Here is a 24,032-nt window from a genome sequence, read left to right as displayed (position 1 = left end):
CAGAGTCTTGGAGCAACTGTTGTAAAAGCGCTGTCTGCTTTAGTTTTCAGCCTTGGATGATACACAAGTACCTGATCACATGACCTCAGAGACCTCTGGGGACCTATGGGTGTAAATGTTCTCTGATGTATGCTGGTGTTTGTCCATGCAGAGATCTAAAGGTCATAATCACAATAACATGGACTCTCACATGCATCTCCCCAAACAGCAATTCTTAGTTTGTTAGCAAAAATTCAAATCAAACATCTAATATCTCTCACAGTGATTATACAGTTATAATTTTAGCAATAATTTCTCTGTGGTCAACTGTCCTTTGGTGTTGGGTCAGGAAGGCCATCCGGTGCCAAATCAAACATGCAGAGCTACCCCCTGTTACCCCTCGTGAAGAAGAGGGAGCAGCCGGAAGTAGCTTCATCTCAGTGGTTTCTTATTGCATAAACAGCACATTAATAAGTTAATATGTTAATAAGTCAGTGTTAATAATTTCTTGGTAATATAAAAGTTATTATTATAGTTCCACTACATGGCTCTTTGTGTGTGCTAAAGCGTAAAATCTATAACTATCTGGGTGGCTTTAGCTCAGGTGGTAGAGCAGGTCATCTACTGATCGGAAGGTTGGTGGTTCAATTCCCGGCTTCCCCTAGTCTGCATGCCAAATATCCTTGGGCAAGATACTAACCCGAAATTGCTCTCCGATGCATTCATCGGAGTGTGAATGTCAGTTGTGCATGGGTGAATGCACAAGTTGTGTAAAGCGCTTTGAGTGCTCAGAAGAGTGGAAAAGCGCTATATAAGAACCAGTCCATTTACCATGTTTTTCAATTAATTGAATTGTTAACGTCATGCCTGCTAAAATTGTCATAAAGACTACAACACATTAGTTGTTTACTTCAAAAAATTGTCAGTGTATTTTTTTTCCAGACTGTTCGTCTGTACTTTAAAGTGTTTGGTTTAGTTAAATGGAATTTTTTAAAATAAAATAATTGTCCTTTAAAGTCAGGCAAGTTATTATCGACCTACGTGTCTGTGAAGGTTCTCAGTCATCCAGGTCATCGTAGTCAAAGGAGCTTGCAAAGAAAAGCGTCTGGACTTCTTTAAGTTGCTTGAAGACGTTTCACCTCTCATCCGAGAAGCTTCTTCAGTTCTTTGACCTTTGACCTTAGAACTGAAGAAGCTTCTCGGATGAGAGGTGAAACGTCTTCAAGCAACTTAAAGAAGTCCAGACGCTTTTCTTTGCAAGCTCCTTTGATTATCGACCTACCAACCCCACTTCAGATCAGACAAAAGAAAGAGTGTGACACTCCGGCTTCAAATAAACTTCAACTTTGCAACTCTTTGTAATTAAAAAACAGCAATTAAAATGTGTGATTAAAAGTGTAAGTATAATTTTTTAAAAGTACCTTATAAGAGTCAAAGATGGGAGACTTCACGGGGATACGCTTGTCTATAGCGCCCTCTAGTGCCAGAAAAACGCAGCAAGGTGCGATTAATCGTAGTTTATTGTTCCCCCCAAGTGTGTTTGTGGTTTCAATGAGCACGTCCTGTGTATTTTTATAAATTCACGATGTTTTAGGGAAGCTGCTGTCTTAATGTCCTTGCGTGTCGTTCATGGGGGGGACTGGTGAGAGGGGCAGAGAGAGAAAGAGCTGTGGTGGCTAAAAAGTGAAAATGCACTGTGAACGGAGGAGTTCCTGGGAGGTTGGACTGAGCAGGCACCGGCTGCTCTGTGGACACTGCAGTCTGGCATACAGACTGAGGCAGAGCTGCAGGGAGGACGAGTCTCTGAGATCTTGACCGCACCGGAGCTTTGGTGAAAAGTTTGGGCAGCTGCTGAGCCCCTGAAGGCATCATGGTTGTGTCGGCGCGGAGCTGGGTGGCCAACGAAGGAGGGAAGTACTTCGTCCTGGTGGGGAAAGTTTTTGTCTGACATTTGAAAACCACCCATCTCCACTTAAATCTGTTAACTGACTCGTTAATATATCTGTTATTTATCTTTAACTTACACAATTCTCCAAGAACGCTCAAATGAATCTGTTGCTGCTCAGTTACTGTGTTTAGTACATGTTGTATCCATGCAGTCTGCTTGGCTATTGTAGGGCAGCTGTGGCCTGAACTCAGATACAGATGTGCACGAGACGTTTACAGGCAATTTCTTGTGCTGTTTGTGATGATGTGTTCCGTGTGTGTGTGTGTCTCTCTGCGTGTGTGTGGGGGTAGATTCTGTGGCTGGGAGTTAACACCTGGCTGTTCATCAGCACCTTCCTGCTCTACTTCACTGGACAGCAATACCACTACCTCTACAAGATGCTCGGGGTGAGACCTGATACATTTACATGCACTTTCTAGATGTGTTGTTTTGAACCAAGCTTAAAGAAGGAAACGGACCCTTTACTGAGCCCTTACATCAAACCCTTTCTTAGCCTCATATGTTTGATTAGACATAAACAGATTTTTCAAGATTTTTATTTTTGTACATCTTGTCATGTGAGACAGGAAAAACTCATCAGTGACCCTGAGGGTCATGATATTGTTGATGCCAGCTAACATTCACAAAAGAAAACTGAAAATAACAAGGTCACTCTTAATGATATAAGTAGCAGCTGTGTTTTTACCAGCTGTGAGAAACGTATAAGTGACTTTCGTCTTCTGAAATCACGCTTTTTCCTCTGCCCTGTCATTTCCACCATATCATTTGAGATTAGTTATAAATCATGTACCTTCATAAGGCCTACAAAGTGTAGCTCCATGATGTAGTGATTCACATATTTTGGCTGATAAGTGAAAAATCCCTGGTTCTTGTGAGTAAGGGAACCGCTGACAGTAGCTTTATTCAGTAGACCTACAGTGCTCTTCATAATTCCACAACTAAACAAGGTTGTGTGTGTGACTTTTACACTATTTTCTGCAAAAAATTTGATTCTTATTGTTGTTAAGGAAGAGATAAAAGCACCACGTGTATTGGCTTGTTATTGTGACCTCCAGAACCAGGCAGTAGGGACATGAGCTGGGTCAACCAGTCACACACACATAGAATCAGGTTTAGATTTTAATGCCTGCTCGCTCATGTGGTGTAATTTTTGTCACAAGGTCTCAATGGTGTCTCTGTGGGCGTGGGTGTGTGACTCTCGATGCATGCTTGTGTGAGTGAAAAAGTTCCTTGTCTTTGGAAATAATAATTGCAGTCATTACTTCTGCACCAGATCTGTGATTTTCTCCCAAAAATCACATTTTTTATGCAAATATAGCAAAAACAAAAGCACTCACCTGGATTCTGTGTTTAAAAATATATCAAATTGTGCTGAACAAACTCCAAACTGATAACTGAAATGTGCCAAGAACAAAGTTTAGCACATATAATACAGTACGAGTATTTGTAAATGAAGTTGTTAAAGCTAGTATGAAAAGCCAGCAGATGAAAAAAACAAAGGTAAAGCTGGAAGTGATAAAATTAGATGTGGCAGCGAGCAGCATGTGCGAGCTATTGCACTGCGTGTACAGTGGATAGCAAAGGGGAGAGAGGGGCAAGTGTGGGCACGCTGCTGGCTTGACTGAATGCCTTACCAGAGGGCTTAAGCTTATGTGTGTGTCTGCACGTGTACGTGTGTACATGCAAGACGGAGATGTATTTCGAAGGCAAACTGAATCCAGCTCAAACTTCATTTATCCAACTTTTCTCCTTCACCTGTGTAAATCGGGTTTTGGGGATGTACAGAAAGCAGGGAGGATATCAGACCTCCTGCTTGGTTTTGGCGTCAGCTGTTCTTAGTAAGGTATGCTGAGTGAACGTGTGTGTGTGGGAAGTCTTTCAAAGGTGTAGGCGTCCCCCATCATCTGCTATATGTAGATTTTAACTCTTGACCAGTTGTTTCACCACATTCTTATATTTCAGCATCTGTTGTACAGCACACTGTGACAGCTAATCACTTGAAACTGGTGACTGACCAGAAGCTGCTGCCGCCTTAAGGAATCACATTGTTTTAAGCGCACTTCCTATATTATGTTGCATCTCTTACAGCCATCACAAATCTTTACCGCTATTTAAATCCCCCATCCCTTCAAAGGCTGGACTCCAGTTTCAGACGCGCTCTCCGTCTTTGATCTGTGCTTACCTTCATCTCTCACACCAGTCATTTCAGTTTCTTGGGGATAATCAGAAGAGACGGCACCTGCAGCGCACGCTCAGGCTGCCAAGAAAGTGTTTAAATGTGCTGTGTTTACAAGATGCCAAAGGACGTCCGGCTTTTAAGCTTGAAAACAGCTTCGATTGTCGAGCTCTAAGATTAAGATTTGTAAAACCACATTACACAGCAGACGTCCCCCCTGTGTCGCTTCAGGTAAACTGTCCACTTGTCATCAACTTGTTAGGGGCCTCTACTTAACCTGCTCTGTACTGAAAGGATGACAGACTGTAAAACTTGCAAGTGGTGGCAAAACAGTGGTGTAGTCAGAAGAGTCTTTGAGTGTATACTTAGAGAATAAACAGTGTTTTCCAGTCTTTTTAAATCTCTTTTTAAAGCCAAAAACTGGATGACTTTCAAAATAAATGAATGTCTTCCATTTAAAGACTAACAGACTCCTAAAGGGGTCCTTAGCTCTCTATTCTGAGAAAGACAAAGGTAGTTTTATCTAGCACTACGAGCTATTCAATTGGCCATGATTGAATAGCTGATATCTGAATGGGAATAATCAAAAATGTGCACCTTAATCCACCAGGCCACTTTACACCCACCAAATGAGGCCTAGTGTTGGCAACTTGCCTAACAATGTATGTGTGTGTGTGTGTCTGTGTGTGTGTGTGTCTTTCCCAGCTAGGATTGTGCATCAGCAGGGCATCTGCAACTGTGCTAAACCTGAACTGCAGCTTGGTGCTTTTGCCCATGTGCCGCTCTCTGGTGACCTTTGTACGAGGAACACGGATGGTAAGAAATACTACAGCTCGGATGGATCATTGGAGTTTTTAGGGACGGGAAGAAGAACTTCCAAGTGGGTTTGGTTGTATCAGTGAAAACAGGTTATGGGGCTTATTCTGTAAAAGCGACTCATATATTGTAAAAGAACTGCTAAAAAATACAGAGGCAAATATGAATATAGAAACATAAAAGGATTGCAGTCTTGATTAGGGTAGAAGGAAGAGGATTAGTTGGTGTTTTCATTGAATCCCAGCCACGTGAATAATACTATTGTCTGTGTGACACACACACTGATGCAGATATCAAGCAGAAAGACACGCAGACTGCTGGACAAGTCCAAGACCTTTCATGTGGCGTGTGGCGTTGCCATCTGCATCTTTTCTGGTAAAAGCTGTCACTCGTCACCCTGCCTCATATTCATTCATGTATCACTGTGTGCCTGTCTGTGTTAGTCTGTGTGCTGAATGTGTACACATGAATCCATGCTAGCTCAGCATTTCTGCTGAACCAGCTGTGATGCTCTTCTTGCTGTTTGTGTTTCTTTTTACTGTCTACGTGTCCTGTGTGTATGTTATTCTTATGGGTCTCCTATGACATCATGGGAGCCTCAAGCAGCCGTGGGTCCAGTGGCTCTCTTCTTTGCAGGGGTCTTCCTCTTATTCATTCATATGTTTCTGGGAAGCCTGACCGGCATTGCTGTTTCTTATAGTTACTTGCATGTGTCACAAAAAGCTGAACCGCAGGTAAAGTTAGTGGTAAGCCACATGCTGTGAGCTTTCCTGCAGCAGAGATTCGGGCATTGTAAAAAGGTCCTGCCTCGCTCTAAATATCTGACTAATTAATGTGATTAATGGTGGTTGCAGAGACGAGCTGGCCAGACGATGATTGTCAAAATTATGCATTACTGATTACTGATAAAGTGATAAATAAGGCCATTCATTCATCAGCTGAGAGTGTTTAACCAATCAAACTGCGTTACTTGATTGCTTATTAAGCAGGTTCATCTCCATGGAAGAGAAAGGCTGATGTTCACCAGCTTACATTCATACATCAGCATGCTAACTTGCATTAAATAGAAACAGAATGCCTGTATTTTCTTCAGAGCACATTTTATCACGGCCCATATAACAGTTGGAGTGACATTTTACTTAAAACCAAAATGGTCAGAAAGAAGCAATCCATTATCTGGGGACTGGGAACGTCGGTTAAAATCTTCCATTCTGTGGTTTCACGGATATTCCAGCCTGGGTTGATCGGCTGAGATTTTGGCAGCAGAATGTTCTTTGCCTGTAAACTTAAGTTCTTCTTTTATCTTCATCATCACTCACCTCTCAACTCATTAAACATTACTCAGCAGTTCCCTATGCATATGCGTCCCCCCGCCCCCAACCCCGGGGCAAAGTTCTCATGTGCTGAAAAACAAAACTCAGAGACAACAAATGACTACAAAGGGAGGCAGCGGGAGAGACAGATGGAGAGGAGGAGGAAAGAAAAGAGAGCAATAGAGGAGGCAGTGGGAGTGACGAAGGATGTGAGTAGGGAAAATAGGACCCTTGTGTCTCGTGATCACACCCTCTAATTCCATCAGCTGTTGAACAACTGCGTGGTTTGGCCATGATGTCAGCTAGGAGTGTGTGTCCTGTGTGTGTGTGTGTGTGTGTGTGCCAGCTAGTAAGTGGGGAGGTTGTTTTGCTGAGTTTTTGCTGAATAGACAAAGAAATGTTTGTATGAGTTTCTGACGGCAGTTCATTTGAACATGTATAATTAAGTGAGAGCGTGTCTGTTTGAAGTCTTGTATGTGCGCACTAAATGTGTTTTAAATCAGCACAGTGTAACGTTTTGTTTCTCCTCTAGTTATGCACGTTTCTGCCCACCTGGTTAATGTTGTCAGATTCAGTGTGAGATACTCAGATGACTTTCCGGCTCTCAATTTGGCTCGCTACAGAGGAGAGGTGAGACTCAAGCACACCCCCCTGAACTCACCATCACAGTGACACGTCCCACCGCAAACCCTGTGCTTCCAGTTTCAAGACATGCTTGAAACCTGTTGTCTGACCACATCTGGAGCACATGAGCAAAACAGTCCTGCACACCTGGTCATTCACAATGTAAAACATCCACTAAAAGAAAACATGATTGCTGGATTGCCAGATGATTAACTGTCTTTTATATCAAAGCTTAAGCTACTGTTACATAATCAGAGAAGCATTCATTGTGAAGCACACCAATCTCTAAATCTGAAAGCATCAACCTGTTTGAGCAAGTGAGGGAAATATCCAAATATGTCCACACTTTTAGCCAAAGCTAGTCGTCTGGAGATTTTGTCTGCTGATTAGCTCACCTTCAAGAACATTCTAGAAAGTCACCAGCTGAAGTGATGTGTTGGAAAGAAGCCTGCAGACAGTTTTCTCTCCAAAGCACAGACTTGGCTTCCTCTGTGAGATCAAAAACTCTTCATCGGTCCTCACAGAAACAGATGCAGAAGAGTGAACACAATTCTTATTTTCTGCTTTCTTTCCTAGGACCCCATGCTGATTATTCTGACCACAAGTAAGGACTACTCTTTGTCATGCACTATGGTACAGATTAGTGGCTTTAGAAAGAATAGGAAGTCATGTTGTGTTTTTGAAATTCAGTTTTTATATTAAATTAAATGGCAAATATTGCTTTAAACGTGTGAGCAGACAATTCCCTTATGTGTATTTTTATATGTATGTTTGTGACCCCTAAGTACTTTGTTGGGTTTGTCTCCATTCTGTAACTGAGTTATTGTCTTTAGTCCCAGGAGTCACTGGTGTGCTGCTGGTCCTCATCCTCTTCCTGATGTTCATATCCTCCTCCTACTGTGTACGGTAGGCTAAATCAGACCACCATTATAATTGTCATCATAGTCTTTGTATTAATAGAAGCGAGGAAAGAACCCTCATAGACTTGATGAGCAACTGTAATTGGGATGAATTGGAGCCCGGCTCCACGTCTCCGTTCCTCGATACAAACATGATTTGTATTTATGTCTGTCTGTCAGACAGAAGGCGAGACATCAGTATCTCTGTGTTGTGTTTCTTCGCTTTTCTCTTTCTGTCTGAGCTCATGACTCATTTTGTGTTAGTCAAAGTGAAATGTAAGCTGGAGACCATGAGGAGGCACAATAACAGAAGGTTGTGGGAGAGAAAATCACAGCTCTGTCCTTATTCAGGTCATAGTGGGTCACTCACTATACGTGTATTAGTCTTCCGAACGGTCTCCCTGATTTCCTCGGTAATTGAACAGGGGATAAGAGGCTTTTCCAGACCACTTAAGGCTTTAGATAAGAATTTGGCTAAGTGGCTGGAGTGGTGGGATGATGGCGGCTGCACAGCAGAAGAATACCTGCTTAATGAGTCAGTGATCCACAGATATGAACTTACTTTAAAGTCTCCAAGGTTATTTATGTTTTACGGATTGCAGTACCTTCATGTCTGCTCCCTGTTGCCTTTAACATTAGAAAGTGTTGAGTTGTAAGAAGCTTTGCGTTACGATGCCCATGGAGGAGAAAATGTGTGCTCTATGATCTCATCTAACGACTTTGAAGAGAAGCCCACTTTTACAGCTTAATGTAAAAAAAAGAAAAAGTCACGGGCCACAGTGTTTAATTTATTTCAAGTGAGAATATGCATGAAATGAATTCCAAGATGCAATAATTTTATGTATTTATTTTTTGAAATGGAACTTTCCTCTCCAAAGATTCCTTCCACTTTCCCAGGAATGATAGATTGGGATAGCTTGAGTAATCTCTTCTAGCATCATTCCACTTCATGATCAAGTACAGTTAACTCAGAGAAACAACAGAGCTTTGTACTGCATGCCAGAGAGCGATACGTTGCTCTAATAGTTTCTCTTTTAAGTTCTTAAAAGAGATTTATGCTGTGTTTAGTTGTTGTTTCTGGAGAATGATTGACAGATTAAGCTATGTTTTGGTTAGTACAGAACCAGAAGAATCGTATGACATTGTTGGGTGTAACAGGATATCTTAGCCACGTTGTGTATATCTTAGTTACCATTTAAAAAGAGCTGCATTCGAAAAGGGAGAATACAGAGCTTGGTTGTTGTCTGCAGTGTTTATGGGGGGTTGTTCTGTGTAACGACCTCTTTACTGATCTTTGATGTTCTCCTCACTCAGGCTCTGAGCTGGGAGTCTGTACATCATGTCCTTAGTAAACTCTGATCGTCTTGTAATTTATTACAGCATGTCCAACTATGAGATCTTCTGGTACACACACAACCTCTTCATTGTTTTCTACGTCATCCTGATGATACACATGGTTGGGTAGGTAGCACTAACAGTGCATGTGGGTGTTTGGGTTTCCCCTCTACACTTATGCAACACACAGAGTCATTTCTTTTTCCAAGGAACTGAAAGTCTTTCAGGTGAAATTCAAATGCAGGTACTAGTCATCCCATTCAGCCAAGTGCTTGTTCGCGCCTGTTTGTTCTTCTGTGTGGTTGAACTGTCAGCCCCTAGTTTTCATTTTAAATCTATTTTGCCTGAGTAGTCGTAAAAGAGTGATGAGTAAATGTGCTAAAGTGTGACTGATGAAAACATTATGTTGTTTTCATCAGTGGAGCTCTAAAGTATCAGACCAACATAGAGGCACACCCCCCTGGTTGCTTCAGAGCCAACCAGAGCAGCACCGAGCAGCAGGGAGATGAACTGGACACGAGTGAAGAAGAGGAGAGGCGATGCAACGAGGACGCTCGCTTCCAGCCACATTATCCCCAGGTCAGAGTGTGTGTGTGTGTGTGTGTGTGTGTGTGTGTGTGTGTGTGTGTGTGTGTGTGTGTGTGTGTGTGTGTGTGTGTGTGTGTTATGAGCATATTTACATGTGTTTGTGTTTTGGTTTGAGTTGAAGGAAATGTTTGTTTAAGTCTTCGTCAGTGTTTTAGGGTTTGTGGTTGGGGCTTTTGGATGAATGCTGGGTATTTGGGAAGTGTTGGTAGGAGCTGGTCCCATTGAGCAGGGGTGTAATACTGCTAGGAAGGGGCTGCATCCTTTCTCTACATCAAGGCCTGTTTTTGTGTGTGTTTCCTCCTGCGTGTGTGATGATGTGTTTGCACTTGGTCGTTAAGCAACGAGCTGGTTCCATAAATCCCCCCTTAAGTACAGTTGTGCTCCCAGGGCTTTACTGAAGCTGCGAGCAATTAGTCTGTTACAGGTAACTGCCAACAGAAAGGAAGAGAAAAACCTCACACTGTGATATCAGTCGATTTAGTATTTATTCTTGTGAGCGTACTCTCTCTTTTCAGCTGGATTTGATTCAGACTCCTCGGGTTATTGTGATGGGGAGCAGGCTGATGGAATTACAAAGCTTTGATAGAAAATACCTGGTACACATTTCTGTACTAACATTCGCCGACTTAGATACATTCCCAAGGGAAAATTCGGCTGCTGTAGTTTGAATGGCCTTTATTATGCAAAGATTCCAGTCGCCAAGCCTCATGATTCAAGCCACTTTTCAAATACTGATACCACCAGAACAGCGGCAGCAGTCATTGGTTTGCTTACAGTGCTGCGCGAAAGTATTTGCCCCCTTTGTGGGAGTAAATACAAAATGCACTTTTTAAATAAAGACTTAACTGACTGGGCAAAATAAATGAAATCACTCTCTGCTTGTTAAATCGTGAATTAACTGCGATAAAGCAGAGTTTCTGGAAAGCTAGCCTCACTCAAGCCTGATAGCTCCCAGACCTGTTGAATCAAGAAATCACTTAAATACAGCCTGTCTGACAAAGTGAAGTAAAGTGAAAGATTTTAAAAAATGACACATCATGTCATGATCTTAAGAATCTCAAGATAAACAGCAAAGTCACTGATATCTTTCAGTCTGGAAAGAATTACAAAGCAATTTCTAAGATTTTGAGAGTCCAGAGAACCACAGTGGGAGCCATTATCTACAAAAAGACCAAACAAAGTTGGAACCAACAAAACTTTTTCTTTCTGTAGTCCACTCGTTTCAGTAACCAGGAACTGTGATGGATCATGAGCCACATGAGCTATTAAGTCATTGATTTTTCAGATCTTTCCTTTTATGTGACAGTGTTGGGGTCACACCAGAGTAACTGCTGAGATCTTGTAACATAGTGACATCGCAAAAAAAATAAACTCAGGAGAGCAACACACATGACATAAAGCTGTCTTTGTGAAACTGCTTTCATTATCTATCCCATATGCCTGGTTTGTGCTGTGTTGTTTCTGTAGACGTGGCTGTGGGTGTCTGGTCCTCTCTGTCTCTACTGTGTGGAGCGTTTCTACCGCTACATCCAGAGCCGTGACCCTGTTACCATAGTGACAGTCATCAGGCACCCTTGTGATGTCGTGGAGTTGCGCATGCTGAAAAAGAACTTCAAAGCTCGACCTGGACAGGTGAGTTGGTCAAATATCCGCTGCTTTTTGGAGAGAAGGGAAATTCCACTCGTTTGATTCATCTGATGATTTCTTTCTCTCGACATACCCCCTCTCTAATCCCCCCGTCCTCCTTCTTTTACATCCTGCTGGCTCTCTGCGACTTCCCGTCCTCCTCTTTTTTCTCAGCATATTCTTCTTAACTGCCCAGGTGTCTCCTCATTTGAGAACCATCCCTTCACGCTCACAATGGTAAGACCTACTGCAGCCCGCTTTAACGCATTCCTCTGTCGTGACACAGTGCAAGCACACATATATTCTGTATACACATGTGAATGCAGATGTTTATTAGTAGATACTCAACACACCCTCTGCTGATGACTGGCACTTGACTGACACCTGGGCTGTGCAGTAATATTGTGTTTCACGCTGTGTATTGATGCTTACGGGATTGGTTCAGATTCCATGATACAGTAGGAGAAGATAAAGAAATCCCTGTATGCTCGCACAGCAGGAAGGGATGGAATCATTTACACACAAACACACACACACACACACACGCAGCCACATACAAAACCCACTGATTCCCACAAAGGAGCACAATAACTGTGCATGCCTATGCCTGGTGTGTTATAGAGCTTTGAGGAGGAGGGTAGAGAATCACTCTGACAGAGAGCAGACAGACCCCTGAGGCTAGTAACACTGTCTGCCAACAGGAAGGCCGTGCGTGTGTGTGTCCATCAATGTGTGTGTGTGTGTGTAGATTGTTAAATTTAGTGAAAAGAGCTATAGCTATGTATTGTATATGTGCTGACCCATGTGTTTGTGTGTATGCCAGTTTTTCTTGTGTTAGCTGCACGTGTCTCTGTGTGTTAACGTGTGTGTTTGTATTTTGAGTAACTGTCAGCCCTTTAACTCCTCACAGTGTCCCACAGAGAACAAGGAAACTTTGGGCATCCATCTGCGAGTTGTGGGAGACTGGACTGGTGGGCTCACACATACACACACACACACAGAGAAAAGAGTGACACACAGTTTCTATTCCCTATCAAAGCTGACAGGATGGAAGCTGTTTTGTTTTGTTCTCTCTGCTGAGGACACATTTCTGAAGAGCTGCATTCTGATGTGTGTAATCATCCCCTGTTTTTTTCTCCTTGTGTGTGTGAGTGAGTGTGTGCAAGACTCCTTCTTTACCTCAAGGCCAAGATTGTTCCCACAGGTTCATCATCTTCCTAGATGACACATTAGTTAATGGAGTTCAAGAATGTTAAAAATGGCAAGAATGCAGTTTTTACCATTCTTGAACTCCATTAACTAATAAAACCAGAACGAGGACTTGATGTCATTTGGACACAGTATGTGCAGTCTGTTCAGGAAAAGGGACTGGTTACCATGCAGCCAACTTTAAGGAAATATCTTTTAGTGGAAGTTCTGGCTAAAACACTTACTGTCCTTTCCACTTGCTTTGGTACACACCCTAATACACACCAAGGGAAGTTAATCATCCTGGATGACAGGATGAAATGAGAAGGACAGAAATGATGTACTGAAAGGGCCTACATCTCTGCATGGTAACGATATCTGTACTTTTAGTTGCATTGCTCATGACCAGTGTTGGGACATATATCACATATAGATACTGTTGCTAGATTTATTTTGAAGCAGCTCCATATAAGGTTTTTCTAAGCATTTTGATCTTTTGAGCACAAGCTTCTCCCTCAGCCTTTTTGTCCCGCATCAGCATATTTTTGTTTGTTTATCTTGTATCCTCCAACTCTGCATTTTTTTCTGGTTATATTTAAGATCATAAAAGGGTGACTGATGGGGCTTTGTACTGATATGTGGCATATGTGAGGTTACGTTGCAGTCATTAGTTGTTTCTGAAATTTAGGCACGCCGAGGATAAACACTAACGTGATGCAATGAGTACTGCAGCTCATTAGTCCTGACATGGAGTACATGAGTAATTCGATTTTTAACCTCCCCGGGTATGTGTGTGTCAACATCTGAAAACGGTCTATAATGGGAACAAGAACAAAATCAGAAATGTATTTTCATTTTCAGTACTTATGATCAGTGACAGATGACACTGCCTGTCACTTTTCAGCATTCCAGTAGGCCAATCAGCACCATTCATTCAGAGTAAAAATTACAACTAACTAAATAAAAGACAAATGAACCAGAGCAACAGCAGACTCATAAATAATTTCTAGAAATATATGCTTGTCTGATTGTTCACTTGAGAATTCCCCACAAAGGTGAGATGTGCATATTTTTTTAACTTGTTGAATTGCAGCTTTGCACCAGGACTGCTGACTGCCACATCCTGCAGCTATAAAGTGTGTTTTTGAGTGGAAAGATCAGTACTGACATTCATGAGTTAGGACCTGTAGCCTATGATGCTGGAAATGTGTTACAGGCCAATTAATTTTCAAAAATTTATGAACTCTTACTGGGAATTTATGCTTCAGTAGGAAATTCATGCCGTAGCTACTTTGTAACTGCAAACACTTCTAAAACCCTATAACCCTACCTGCAACCTAATCTGACGTGCAACTCCTTGGAAATGTAAGAACACGTCACCTTGATGCAGCCTGCAACTTAAACTAACAACTATTGCAACCATTGATTCCTCTTGTCCATTTCTGCCTTCTTTTTCTCAGTTTTTGAATAAATCAGAGAAAGAATAAGGATATTAGTGCATTACAAGGAATAATAATCATAGCATCAATATAAGGGTTTCAAGGGACTCGAAGGGACAGGATGAGGAGGTCGGACAATTTAGAGGGCGTCAGAATAGAGCTGCTGCTCCTGCACATCGAAAAGAGTCTGCTGAGTTAGTTGAGGGATCTGACTAGGATGCTTCCTGGACGCCTCCCAGGTGAGGTATTTGTAGTATGTCCTAGTGAGAGGAGACCCCTGGGGCAGAACCAGGACTCGCTGGAGAGATTACATCTCACAGCTGGCGTGGAAACAATTCTGTGTCACCCTGGATGAGCTGCAGGAGGCTGAGGTGATGCAAGTCTGGGATTCTCTGCTCAGACTCATGCCCCTGCAACTTTGACCCAGATAAGCAGTAGAAAATGAATAGATGGAAGTTACATTGACAGAAGCATTATGTATCTAAATATTCTAATAGGCTTGAGAGTATATGTGATCATTAGGAGATCCCTCTGGTTTTTTCACAAATCACACCATGCCTGAAACGATCTCCTCTCCTCTTTCCTCAGAACGATTCACACAGCTGCTGCTTCCTGAGCCAAGGATAGACATGGAGATCCTTCCCATGGCCCAAAAGAGGAGATACCCCAAGTACGTTTCTGTGTGTGTCTGCTTAAATAATGTGGCTGACTTGATTTCTCATGAAGGCTCAGAATCCCAGAATGGCTGAAGGTTTCAACCTTTTGACCTCTGACTCAGTGCTCTTCCTGCTCTGTGTTTGATAGACAGTCAGATGAGTTAAACAAACCATCAAAGGCCCAAACCCCCTTGGTCTCCTGTGTTGGAACAAATTTCATTTTTAAAAAAATAATGGAATATATTTTGACCATGAATATAAATATTTCAGAAGTGTTACAGATTCCTGTATTCATGATTATGTGACAGTAATGGCAAACCTCACAAACCACGCCTCATATGGATGGCCCTCATGTTATTTATCTTTTACGTAGTTTCATGTGTAATATCTTCTCAGTATTCTGTGTTACATTGAGTTAAGTTTGTGTCTAATTTTTTGTGTGTGTATTCTTGATCACACAAGAGAGCGAGCAGCTGTTGTGGAGATATTTATGTATTTGGGGGATTGCTGTCTATTTGTCAGTTCACACACACCAGAGCACAGACAGACAGACAGACAGACACACACACACACACACACAACTGCACCCAGACTAGGATTTCAAATGCAGGATGTTTATGTGTGTTTGACCCAAGGGAGAAATATAATTGCATATGTGTATATTTATCTTGGTAGCTTCTCAGCCAACGATCTTTTGTTTTCTTTGTGTTGTTGTTGTTTTTGTCCACATTGTATGTTCAGAGTTTATGTTGATGGGCCATTTGGAGGTCCGTCAGAAGAGGTATTCAACTATGATGTCAGTCTTTGTGTTGCCGGCGGAATAGGAGTCACCCCGTTCGCCTGTGTGCTGCGGGCGCTGCTGTGAGTTCTTACAAAAATATATTATATGCTTATAAATTATGCACAGACTGGGCATTTATCAATGGACTTCTTCCTTCCTTCCTGCTGTACACCTAGTGATGGCTGGATGGGTTTCAGGTTGCAGAGGTTGTATTTTGTGTGGGTCTGCAAGGAACTCCAGTCGTTTTACTGGTTCGCAGAGCTGCTGTGTGCTCTGCATCACAAGGTCAGGACAAACTCTGGCTGTTAGAACCTTCATGTTATATGAATCATGCTGGAATTAAATGGCAAGCTATAATTCAAGTTTTCTAAATGTTTGTGGCATTCGGCAGACGAAGGTCAGAGGTGTATGTGTCTGTGAGACAGCAGAAGTTGTAGACTTGAGCAAAAAGCCTCTGTTTTTTGTTTGCTGGGTTTCACACAGTCTTGAGGCTGTTTGTAGTCTCGCCTCTGCTTCTGTATTTCAGAAAAATCTAGAAAATAAATGCTGCATTTATATCCTGTATCGTACTTTATGAATGAAATCAAATACACATCAGCAACACTACAAACCATGTTTTTCATTTAGCTCTGGAACGAAAACAGACCGGACTACTTTAATCTGAAACTGTATATCAGTCAACCAGACAGCTTGCAGGTAATTGTGGCACACACACACACACACACACACACACACACACACACACACACACACACACACACACACACACACACACATATCAGTGTTTCTCTTTGCTAATCTTGTAATTTTATTGTATTTCATTGTCACTTGCTCTTCTCGGTTTATCTTTTGTTAGATTTTAAGAACTCCACCCACTAGAGGGCGGTGCTTTACAAACAGAGAGAAGCTACAGCGCACAGTTTAAAGTGTATCTGTTGCATGTTTTCCAGACTGTTCCATTAAAGCAAACGCTTTTGTTCTTTTAGGCGATGTAACAGCCAACCAATATAGAAAAAAAATAATTCTGTTATATTAGTTTATCGAAAACATTTTGAGGAGTTTTGAACGTATTCGTGCGACTCTCGCGGTGGACGTCTGATTACGAAGTTTACGTCAGTCGGACCCAACCGGACCCTTGCTTATTTTAAACTGTCCGGAGCCTCGAGTCCTCTGGGGTCCTCTCTGGTCCGAGCACCTACTTCATTCATTTTTTTAAATTTTGTGACCTCGGTGACTTGTCCACCGAGAATTTACATTACCGTATAGAAACTAAGCGTGCGGCCCGAGCGGCGAGCTTCAAAGACGTATAACAGGAAGTAGTTAGCCGTCGATTCTGAAGCTAGCCGTGTCCGCTACGGGACATACAATGGACTTATTGACATAAATATACATTACAAATAGGCATAACGTCACAATGACCGACTTCTGTTTTTGTATGGCATACGCCGAATCCACGCTATCTCCTCGTTAGTATAGTGGTTAGTATCCCCGCCTGTCACGCGGGAGACCGGGGTTCGATTCCCCGACGGGGAGACGAAGTCTTTTTATCCGTTTAGCATCACACAACATCGCTGGGTGTTCCCATCAGCCTTGGGGTTACTCAAAAATGTTTGGCACATTATTCATTGCTTTTCTCAAAAATAACAGGATACATTATTTAACTACTTAGCCAAGAAAGTAATTTGTTAAACTACTCTTTACATTACTGTGGACTGTGGTTGTTGCTGTCCTGGACGCAGATTGCATTTGAATTGCCCTTTTTTGCAATAAAAATAAAATAAATGTCCAAAAGCTCCAAATTTCCAACTGTGTTAAGGTTCACCAAACCAGCCAGTTTATTGGTTGATTCCCATTTCATTTACATTCACCTTTTTGTGACTAAATTTCCTTTGCTCTACTAACAGTAGACTGACACAGCTATGTCCAGCACTGGTGGCCCTTAAATTAGATACCACATTCTTTTAGCCTCTAGGAGAAAACAGGAGAAAAAAACAGACTTTTTCACTTTTTTGATTTAGAGAGATGTACACTTTATCTGATAGAAGTCTCAAACAAAAAATGTTTCTCATAAACAGTATAAATGTTTCTTTGTTATGTTTTTTTTCTGTAGTAGTAATAGCATTAACTTTATGTAACATATAATGCAAATGTGAATTCAAAGCATCCTAGTTTTTTATGCTTTTTTTGCAGAGCATGTCTGAGGAGAAGTACCGCCCACTCACATCAAGGATGCAGATTGGTCGGCCCAGGTGGAAGTTACTCTTTGATGAAATTGGAAAATCCAACAAACAGTGAGTACAGTGGGACTATCCAGTGAGTCTCGTAGCTGTAGAAACGTGTGTATAACATTGTTGTTAAAATTGATTTCTCTGTGGTTTCAGTAAACGTGTTGGTGTTTTCTGCTGCGGACCGAAGGGCATCTCCAGGACTCTCCACCGACTGTGTAACTCACCTCAATACAATGGAACAACATTCGAATTCAACAAAGAGTCGTTCAGCTGATTAAACTTTAGAGCTGGTGCTACACTGTCAGGGCATATCAGTAGAAGTCATCTACTTTGGGGTAGATGGCTTCTCATTCAATCATGGGAAAAGTTTTTAGTTAAATTAAAGTTCTTAGTACCTTTGGACAATCATGGCTGCTTAAAAAAATCTTGGATGGATTTTCATTTGATATAAATACTGACTGTAAAGTTAAATAATGATAGACTATTTATATTCAATCTCTGTACATGTTTTCTAAAGGTCTGGCACATCGAAACAGCCTGTTGGGTGCTTTAAATAAGCTTCGACTTTGGTTTGTGACCCAATCAACATGTGAGAAAAGCTTGGAGTCTCCCGAAGCTTCTGTATCATCCCTGCCCTGTTGCACCCCTCTGTGGAGTAAAATTGCATTCTCATGTTGGAGTCGAGTGTGAGGAAAAAGGTGTGACTCACCGTGATCTTATCACAGTATTAAGAGACTTAAGAGCCAAGCCCCCACCTAGTTCTAAATATCCAAAATATATGGATATCTTCTACATCCAGAATCAACTGGCCCAACATTTGTTTTGTCAGCATCTAAAATATACTGCTCACACATTCTTAATTCTTGCTTATTACCAAGTTGTAATTACCCTGGATTTGTCGATGAACGCTGACTAAATGATGATCACATTCTTCAAATACAGTGCTTAACAAATTTATTAGACATTAAACCACTAAAACTGATTTCTCTGTTCGGGTAATTAAGTGTAATTTGGTATCGTACTCAAATAATAATATTAATAATGTGCTTTACTATTTTTTCATACTTTTGTAAAGCAGTAAACCTGAAAATGAATGGATAATAACAATAATTATATTTTAGCATTAAAGGTATTTCTATTAAAGAACATGTGCATACTGGTGAATCAACTATTACAGCAACATAAAAATGATTTTAGTAATTACCAGTACTGTTAATTTAGGGCAACTGTGGGCTAAATTTACACTGGGGCGATGGTCGAAGAAAATTGTCAAGCAGTGTATGTTTAGCATGCATGTTAGATTTAAACGCTCAGAAAAGGGGGCAAGGATTTTAGGTCCCCGCAGAATGTTACGGGTCAGTATGTTTCTCTCACTGTGGAAGGATTTGTAGACAGCCCGGAGGGAAGTGTGACATTTGACAAAACTAAGAGGCAGAAAAAAGTATTACAACACTTATCTCAGAGTCTGAGGCAGTGTGGTTTAAAAATGGGCACACGATGATGCAGTCTTTACACACCACTACACCTCAAGCTTTTTTTTACTTTTTTTTTGTTGCTTACTTTATTTATATTGTTTAAAATAAATGTACAATTTGACATGTCAAGGTTCTGCAGGATTTTGGCAATCTTTACTGAGTCTACTCACAGGTATATAACGGAAGCATATTTCAGGTTATGATGATTTACTGGTTTACTTTAGTATTTGTCATGTTTAAAACCTCTGATTTTTTTTTTGAATGCCACAAACTGGAGACTGGAGGTTTCTACAAAGAATAAACATCTTGATTTTTTTCTGATCAACTGAGTAAACGTTGTAATTATAATTTGAAATTTTTGACATTTATCTAAATCTTTAAGATCAACTTTCTTTTTTGGCACAAGTATGAAATAAATGGTTTATATTTATTACATCTTTATTAAATGTACTGTTTTCAATCATTGAGTGATTTAGTTTTACATTTATTTATAATTGAAACTACAGTCGTAATGACCACTCAAACATCGCACTGCAGTGCAGTAACTGAACAGCCCAGTCAATCAGCATTACATGCAGATTTCTGCCACCATGCTGTAAAATACACAATCTCCTAGTTATTTTTAAAAGTGATTATCAACATTATTGCATAAAAAATAGGCAGCAAATTTGCATCAAATTGGATTTTTAATGAAGCATGTACAAACTCGTGATTCATCTTTGTAAGCACTGTAACAACTACAGTTAATTTGCTTGTGAGAGGATTGCAAGAAAAACTGCACGCTGTCTTTTAGCATCAGTTCAAATACACACATTAGCACATTAGAAATGTAGTCATTGTTTTCTCTGAAATCATATTTTTAACCACTCAAACTAAACTCACAACAGTGGTTAATGTACATTTTTTACATTTATTGCATATTTCACAAAACCCTGGAAGTTAAAACTACATCAGAAAAACTACTTTGAGCCTTATTTCCTCAAGGAATCCCAAAATAATTTTTCTATTCCGAATGTGTGCCGACTGAATGCAAAACATTTTAAGGTGATCCTCCTAGCGGCAGCTCCCTGCTGTTTGCTCATAGTCTCTTTTTAAATGGTCTCAAATCTTAAAGGGTTGGTTCACCTGTCTCCATCACGCTAATACAAAGGAGGTTGCTTCTTGTTGTCTACCCTAATTAGATTAGACAAATCCTGCAAACCCATGTAAAGTTATTTTTAAAACCTGTAACTGTCTGCACGGACAGCTATGTTGCTAACATATCAGTGATTTATCAGTGCTATCACCACTACCCACTTCCTTTCTGTTGATTCCATAGTAGATACCTGCAAGACACTGAGGTGTAAATATGTTTTTTCTTGTTTGGATGAACTGTATTTTCCTTTTTTTAAAAAGTTGCTTCACTGGCTCATCTGTACATGACTATATTTTAAAAAACATAATCAGATTCTTGTTTTTAATTGGCTTCATAACCATCACAGGGTTGTGCAGTACCTGTGTTACAGAGTGGTCTGATATGAAGATGATCCTTCCTCTGAGCTGCTATGCAGTAATGGCTGTCTCTCCCCGTAGCTTGATGCTCTCTTCTTCCTCTGATTGCGCTTCCATTTCCGTCTTGCAAAAACAATGATTACTGCGATGATTGCAGCAATCAGAGCTCCCAGAATCCCGGCACCCATGAGCCACTGCCAGATCTGTTGTGCCTGCTGGAGGTAGGGGTTCAGGAACTCTTGAACAAACCTCTGACCTATGGTGAGACAGATAGGATAGGACAGTAAAGCTTAAAGAAAAGGCCATTTAGGAGATATGTTTACAGTTATGCACTGACCTGGGTCCAACAGATAGGCATATTCATATCCAAGAGCCTTATTGGACAGGAAATAATCTCCGTTTCTATAAAGAGGCAGGAAGGGAACCATATAATAGCCATCATTGTGACCAATAGGGGCATTGGTGCGTGGGTAGCTGTTTCGTGGAGGCTGGTGGTTCCTGAGCCAGCGCTCATAGATACTAATGAAGAGAAGAAGTGAATAAGAAGAGAAAAGGGACAGAAAGAAAAACCTACATGAAAAAATTGAATATATATCATGATTCTACATGATATGCAACTTTTCATCCTTACATCTTCTCTAGGTCTCGCTACTTTTATCTTTCTCACTGCATTACACCCAGTGTGTGCAGTTTACCTTTTGCAAATAATATGGGCGGATAAGTGTTACTATACCTGTCAATGAAAGCATGATGTAGCAGGAATATTGGGTCATTAGCTGAACCCTGTACTGATGACATGGAACCGTTCATGAACATATGCAAGGCGTTGTGCAAGGTGCTCTGGCCTGACACGGCCATACCCGTCTGTGGACTTGCAAAACCTGCAGAAGGTGCATGATACAGGAATGGCAACAATGTTTACACAGGAAGATAACACTCAGGGATGAATTTAGTAGTAAATAGTTTGTAGGTTTATATGAGAAAAATGTTTGTGCAGAGAAAAACGTGAGCTTGGTGGAACAAAAATGAGAAGGAACTGAGATATATTACGACTTAAAAGTCTTACAGCTCGCCTGTGCGACCAAAAAATGTAATTTATTATAATTAATTTCAAAAGTTCTCTGAGACAACGGGGGAATCATTTTCATATTAAATACATTTGAAGTTTTAACAGAATTGATGTCCTGATGAAAGAATGTCCTCTTTCACACCTCGTTCAAATGCACTTGATATAATTTAATTCAGGACTCAGCTTAAGGGGCAGCCTGTGATTTACAACAAAACTGGAAGCATATCTAATGATATAACGTGTGCAGGATGTGTTAAACTCCAACAATAAATACATAAAATAACTAGCAGGTTTTAGTGTCGATGTCTGCATTAGAGTTTGCAATTCCTTGTACACACACTGGTTTGTATCTACCTTTTGTGTTTCCAATGTGCCAGTGCTCATTCACAAGCTTAGTAAGATTAAGCTGAACTTTGGTGATTAAACATGAAAGAAGAGAGGACTAACACAAATGTATGTGCGTGTCTGCCTCTCACTCCTACCCTCTAGGACATTTCTAAAGCTCATGTTGGCAAATCGGTCCATGGGTCCTGTCTCGTACTCGGGGAGGCCCACAGCGAACTCCACATCATCTGAATTGGGAAGTCGTTGCACACGATTGGTATCATGGTTGCCGGGATTACGTAACAATGGACCCTCCCCCGTGGCATTACATAATGCTTCTCGGCTGTTATACTCCTCTGACTGGGTGCAGATAACCTATACAAATGTATAAATGCAAAAGTGTAAACATACATGTTTCTCGGGCTGTTATAGCTCACAAACCTGCGGGCCTCCATAAGGCTTTAATATGGCTTTCTTACAAATAGTAAATGGGCATTAATAGGCATTAGTGAAAACTAATGGAACTCTCTGAGTATTCAGAACAATGCTGCTTTCAAAAATCACAACTTTAAAATAAAAATCTCTCAAATAGTTGGATTAACAGGATGAACCAACTTAATCCTGTGGGCTTGTTTTTACAAGAAAATGAACTTTCAGTGAGTTAATGTATAAAAACTGTTTAAAGGACCACATATAATCAAATATGGGTATTTCCATTCTAAGACACACTGAAACCCAGGGCATGAGGATCAATTTTTCTTACCTTCCATGATGAGAAGACAGAGGCAGTGCTGATGAGGTTGGGATTAAGGGAGTTGCGTCCACCCATCAAGGCATCGGTACACACGTCACAGGTCTGGGAGTTCCTCCAGTCCCAGTATGGGATGGTGAAATTAAAATCTCCTGTTAGCTTCCTGATCTCATTCTCCCAGTGAAGCAGGAAGACTCTGTGCCAGGGCAGAAATGCTGCAGATTCATGAGCAAAATCGATATCTTGCCATACATTCCCTGGTCCTCCCAGGAGGGCATCTCGGGACACATAGTAGTGCATCCACACAAAAAGGTCATAGGTGTTGATGTCAGAGAACATGGGGTTCTCGCCATTTTCTCCCATCTGTGCCCTTGTGCCAGTGGCGATGACATAGTCACGATTGATGGTGTTTTTACCCAGGTTCAGATAGGAGATGAACTTCTGCTGTTCAGCAGTCGACATAGTCAGGATGTTCCTGCGCACTGATTCCCTGTACTCAGCACAGTTTGAACCCCAGTAACCAAACCTACACTCGCCACAGTTAAAACCTCCATAGTTTCCAGCACAGCGGCACGTCCGGTTGAAGAAAGCTAAAGGCCAACGCTCTCTGTCATCGATCCCACTGTGAGGGTACTGGGGTCCATGTGGCTCGTCTGAAATGACCACGTCTGTGCAGAAACCGCGGCCTGACAGGGCACCGCAGGCTGAGCCATCTCCATCCCACAATGGACAGCACTCTTTGGTCCGCAGTCCTTCTGAAGTGGCACAAGGGCGAGGAAACTGGCTTACACAAGCCCCAATCAGCTGTAAGAAAACTAAAGACATACACAGTCTTCTCATGGTGAAAAGTCAAAGGCACTCCACTCAGGGGGAATATAAATTCTTGTTAAAAGTGTGAGAACCTCTTGTCCTCACAGAAGGTTAGGGAGAGCAAAAAGCAGCACCAGCAAATAGATTCACTTACAAAAAGTTACTTCCAGTTAAGCAGAGAAATACAGGCTCACACATTTCCAACTTTTGCTGTTTCCCCCCCTTTTTTTCTGTTTTGTAATATCTACTCCTCTAACCTACCATCTAACTAGCTACCAAACCTCCCTCAACCCTTACACTCATACACCCAGCCAACAGCCCCTTGTTCTCTGCCTACTCATTGAGCTGTTTTAGGGGGCTGTCCTCTGAAAAGTGTGTGATCTCACGCAGCATCACATGCTCAGGATAATATTCTTATTTCACTTTGTCTAGAGACCAGCTGACCTCTACTCCACTTCACCTCGGGCAGAAATGTCTGGTGTGTGTGTGTGTGTGTGTGTGTGTGTGTGTGTGTGT

At 41.3% G+C, this 24,032-nt stretch overlaps 2 protein-coding genes across 4 annotated transcripts; one reads left to right on the top strand and one right to left on the bottom strand.

The window, feature by feature from the left end:
- The first annotated feature begins 1,224 nt into the window (after positions 1 to 1,224).
- On the top strand, positions 1,225 to 19,660 carry nox4 (NADPH oxidase 4). Of its 3 annotated transcripts, XM_082502592.1 has the most exons (18): positions 1,225 to 1,906; positions 2,218 to 2,313; positions 4,809 to 4,919; positions 5,210 to 5,294; positions 6,765 to 6,862; positions 7,433 to 7,460; positions 7,690 to 7,762; positions 9,136 to 9,216; positions 9,510 to 9,669; positions 11,146 to 11,310; positions 11,479 to 11,541; positions 12,215 to 12,275; positions 14,520 to 14,601; positions 15,329 to 15,448; positions 15,545 to 15,653; positions 15,996 to 16,064; positions 17,559 to 17,659; positions 17,750 to 19,660. In XM_082502592.1, the coding sequence occupies exons 1-18, from the start codon at positions 1,850 to 1,852 to the stop codon at positions 17,868 to 17,870; spliced, it is 1,680 nt and encodes a 559-aa protein (XP_082358718.1). In that variant the 5' UTR covers positions 1,225 to 1,849; the 3' UTR covers positions 17,871 to 19,660. The 3 variants fall into 3 exon arrangements, with proteins under 3 accessions (XP_082358718.1, XP_082358719.1, XP_082358720.1); XM_082502593.1 differs by lacking the exon at positions 9,136 to 9,216; XM_082502594.1 differs by lacking the exon at positions 1,225 to 1,906 and having other exon boundaries at positions 4,813 to 4,919.
- Positions 19,661 to 19,744: 84 nt separating this feature from the next.
- Positions 19,745 to 23,830, bottom strand: tyr (tyrosinase). The gene is made up of 5 exons (XM_082502595.1): positions 22,719 to 23,830; positions 22,114 to 22,330; positions 21,296 to 21,443; positions 20,900 to 21,081; positions 19,745 to 20,818 (listed from the first exon to the last, which is right to left on the bottom strand). Exons 1-5 carry the CDS (start codon positions 23,544 to 23,546, stop codon positions 20,571 to 20,573), a joined length of 1,623 nt encoding a protein of 540 aa, XP_082358721.1. The 5' UTR covers positions 23,547 to 23,830; the 3' UTR covers positions 19,745 to 20,570.
- Positions 23,831 to 24,032: the final 202 nt, after the last annotated feature.

Source organism: Aulonocara stuartgranti (genome assembly GCF_965226115.1).
Source record: "Aulonocara stuartgranti genome assembly, chromosome: 14".
In the NCBI taxonomy this organism is placed as follows: domain Eukaryota; kingdom Metazoa; phylum Chordata; class Actinopteri; order Cichliformes; family Cichlidae; genus Aulonocara; species Aulonocara stuartgranti.
Note: the sequence above shows the minus strand (reverse complement) of the source record. Positions and strands in the feature narration are given on the sequence as shown.

Excerpts from the sequence above, each read along its gene's own strand:
- nox4 (XM_082502592.1), top strand. The coding sequence starts at position 1,850 with ATGGTTGTGTCGGCGCGGAGCTGGGTGGCCAACGAAGGAGGGAAGTAC. Across the intron at positions 11,311-11,478 it reads TCAAAGCTCGACCTGGACAG|CATATTCTTCTTAACTGCCC; the intron begins GTGAGTTGGTCA and ends CTTTTTTCTCAG. Across the intron at positions 15,654-15,995 it reads TGTGTGCTCTGCATCACAAG|CTCTGGAACGAAAACAGACC; the intron begins GTCAGGACAAAC and ends TTTTTCATTTAG.
- tyr (XM_082502595.1), bottom strand. The coding sequence starts at position 23,546 with ATGAGAAGACTGTGTATGTCTTTAGTTTTCTTACAGCTGATTGGGGCT. Across the intron at positions 22,331-22,718 it reads CTGTCTTCTCATCATGGAAG|GTTATCTGCACCCAGTCAGA; the intron begins GTAAGAAAAATT and ends ACATTTGTATAG. Across the intron at positions 20,819-20,899 it reads TGCCTATCTGTTGGACCCAG|GTCAGAGGTTTGTTCAAGAG; the intron begins GTCAGTGCATAA and ends GTCTCACCATAG.